Genomic DNA, 1,887 nt, shown 5'->3' with positions numbered 1-1,887 from the left:
CTGTCTACCTATTCTCAGAATGATATCCGGTTTTGCTACACCGGATATTGCTATGCTGCGATGGATTGCCTATATCAAGTCCCTCAACCCCGAGATTCGGCATATAAATGGAAAGCATAATGTGGTGGCCGATATGTTGTCAAGGGCGAGGTATGAGGGTGAAGAAGATTTGCACTCCGACGAAGAGGATGTTGGCCTAAACTTCTTTACGGTTTCTTGTGCTCGGGTGCTAGCAGTGTTCAAAGTAGAAGATTATGAGGGTGAATTCATCGAAATTGGCAAATACTTAAGCTCTCTTACAAAAGATGAATCATGGTCAAAGGAAGACTTCTACCGAATTAGGAAGAAGGCCTACAAGTTCTTCCTCAAAGAAGGACATCTATGGAAGTTTCCGAAGAAAAAGAATGGAACTCCACTTCGAGTGGTGTGCAAGAAACAAGATCAACAAACACTAATTGTTGAATTTCATGATAGTGTGTGGGCAGGTCATCGTGGAATATGGGCAACATTTGCAAAGCTCAAGGAGAAGTATTGGTGGCAAGCTATGTTTACAATGATGTAGCAAGCTATGTTGAAACATGTGAGCAATGCCAATTATACTCGAATATTCAACATAGGGATGAACTTCATCCGACATATCCATTATCAATGCATTATAAGTGGTTGGTAGACATAGTGGTTATGACAATGGGATTGGGGCAATTGAAATATCTCATGCTAGCAAGAAAGGATCTCACCAACCAAGTAGAAGGACGGGCGCTAAGGAATAAAACAACTTCGGCGGTTTGTAGGTTTCTCCTTGAAGATGTTATTTGTCGATACGGATGTGTCAGCAAAATAGTGGCCGATAGAGGAGAATTAGATGCGAATGAAGCTAAAGAGTTCTTTTCAAGAATAGGCGTCAAATTATCGCTCACCGTGGCATACAACCCGGACGCAAATGGGAAGGAGGAACGAGGACATAGTCCAATTGTAAAAGCTCTAGCAAAGACTTGTGACGGCAAGATGGGAAATTGGCCACAATTACTACCTTATGCATTGTGGGCAGATAGAACTACACATAGCGCGACTACGGGATATATGCCCGCCGAACTCATATTAGGACAAAAACCAATAATGCCTATTGAGCAAAGTGTTGCTTCGTGGACGTCTTTGCCATGGCAAGAGGAAATGAGTCGGGAAGACTTGCTAGCCACGAGGATTCAACAATTAGAACGAAGGCCCGAAGATGTCGAGTTGGCAATAGAACGGTTGCGCCAAGCTCGATTGAAGAACAAGGAGAATTTTGATAGAAAGCATCGTCTTAGACAAAGAAAAATTGAAGAAGGAGATTGGGTTCTTGTCTATGATAGTAATCTCGATAATCAATATAGCACTGCTCGAAAGTTCGCAAAACAATGGTTTGGCCCGTATATGGTCAAGAAAGTAGAAAGCAATGCCACCTATTTTTTAGCGGAGTTGGATAGAACTCGACTTGCTTTGCCGATAGCAAGGAAGAGGATCAAGATCTTTAAGAGAAGAGAAGCCCCAAATCTTGAGATCGAAAATCTAGATGATGTATCCTCGAACATCGAGGTTGAAGAAGAGTAATTAAAAAAGAGGAACCTCACCACAATTGGCACATACCGGTGGATGTGCAGGTTTGGTGGGGGTGAATGTCGTGTGGTTTTTCACACACGATATGAAAACTAGTAAAATAACTATTTACGATTAGCTTAATATATGGATATGGAAAGATAGATGTGTTATAGAGCTTCATAACGTATTTTACTATGCATAAAACGGATAAACAAGTATCAAGTTATGTGAGTGTGAAGTTTGAAGAAAAGAAAAGAAAAGACAAAATTGTGAGATATCCCACATAGATAGGACAACATTGGAACCCAG

At 41.2% G+C, this 1,887-nt stretch overlaps 1 protein-coding gene across 1 annotated transcript; it reads left to right on the top strand.

The window, feature by feature from the left end:
• The first annotated feature begins 687 nt into the window (after positions 1-687).
• LOC147862278 (uncharacterized) lies at positions 688-1,590 on the top strand. Its single transcript, XM_087323090.1, has one exon. It carries the CDS (start codon positions 688-690, stop codon positions 1,588-1,590), a length of 903 nt encoding a protein of 300 aa, XP_087179216.1.
• The last annotated feature ends 297 nt before the right edge of the window (positions 1,591-1,887 follow it).

The sequence above is a fragment of the Azolla caroliniana genome, unplaced genomic scaffold (genome assembly GCF_043228905.1).
Source record: "Azolla caroliniana isolate FFs.n. ecotype wild unplaced genomic scaffold, voAzoCaro1.0.p SCAF_7, whole genome shotgun sequence".
NCBI classification, from domain to species: Eukaryota; Viridiplantae; Streptophyta; class Polypodiopsida; order Salviniales; family Salviniaceae; genus Azolla; species Azolla caroliniana.
The sequence above is the reverse complement of the archived record's forward strand: the minus strand, read 5'-3'. Positions and strand labels throughout refer to the sequence as shown.

What these genes read in the sequence shown, in the direction of transcription:
- LOC147862278 (XM_087323090.1), top strand. Translation starts at nt 688, where the DNA reads ATGGGATTGGGGCAATTGAAATATCTCATGCTAGCAAGAAAGGATCTC.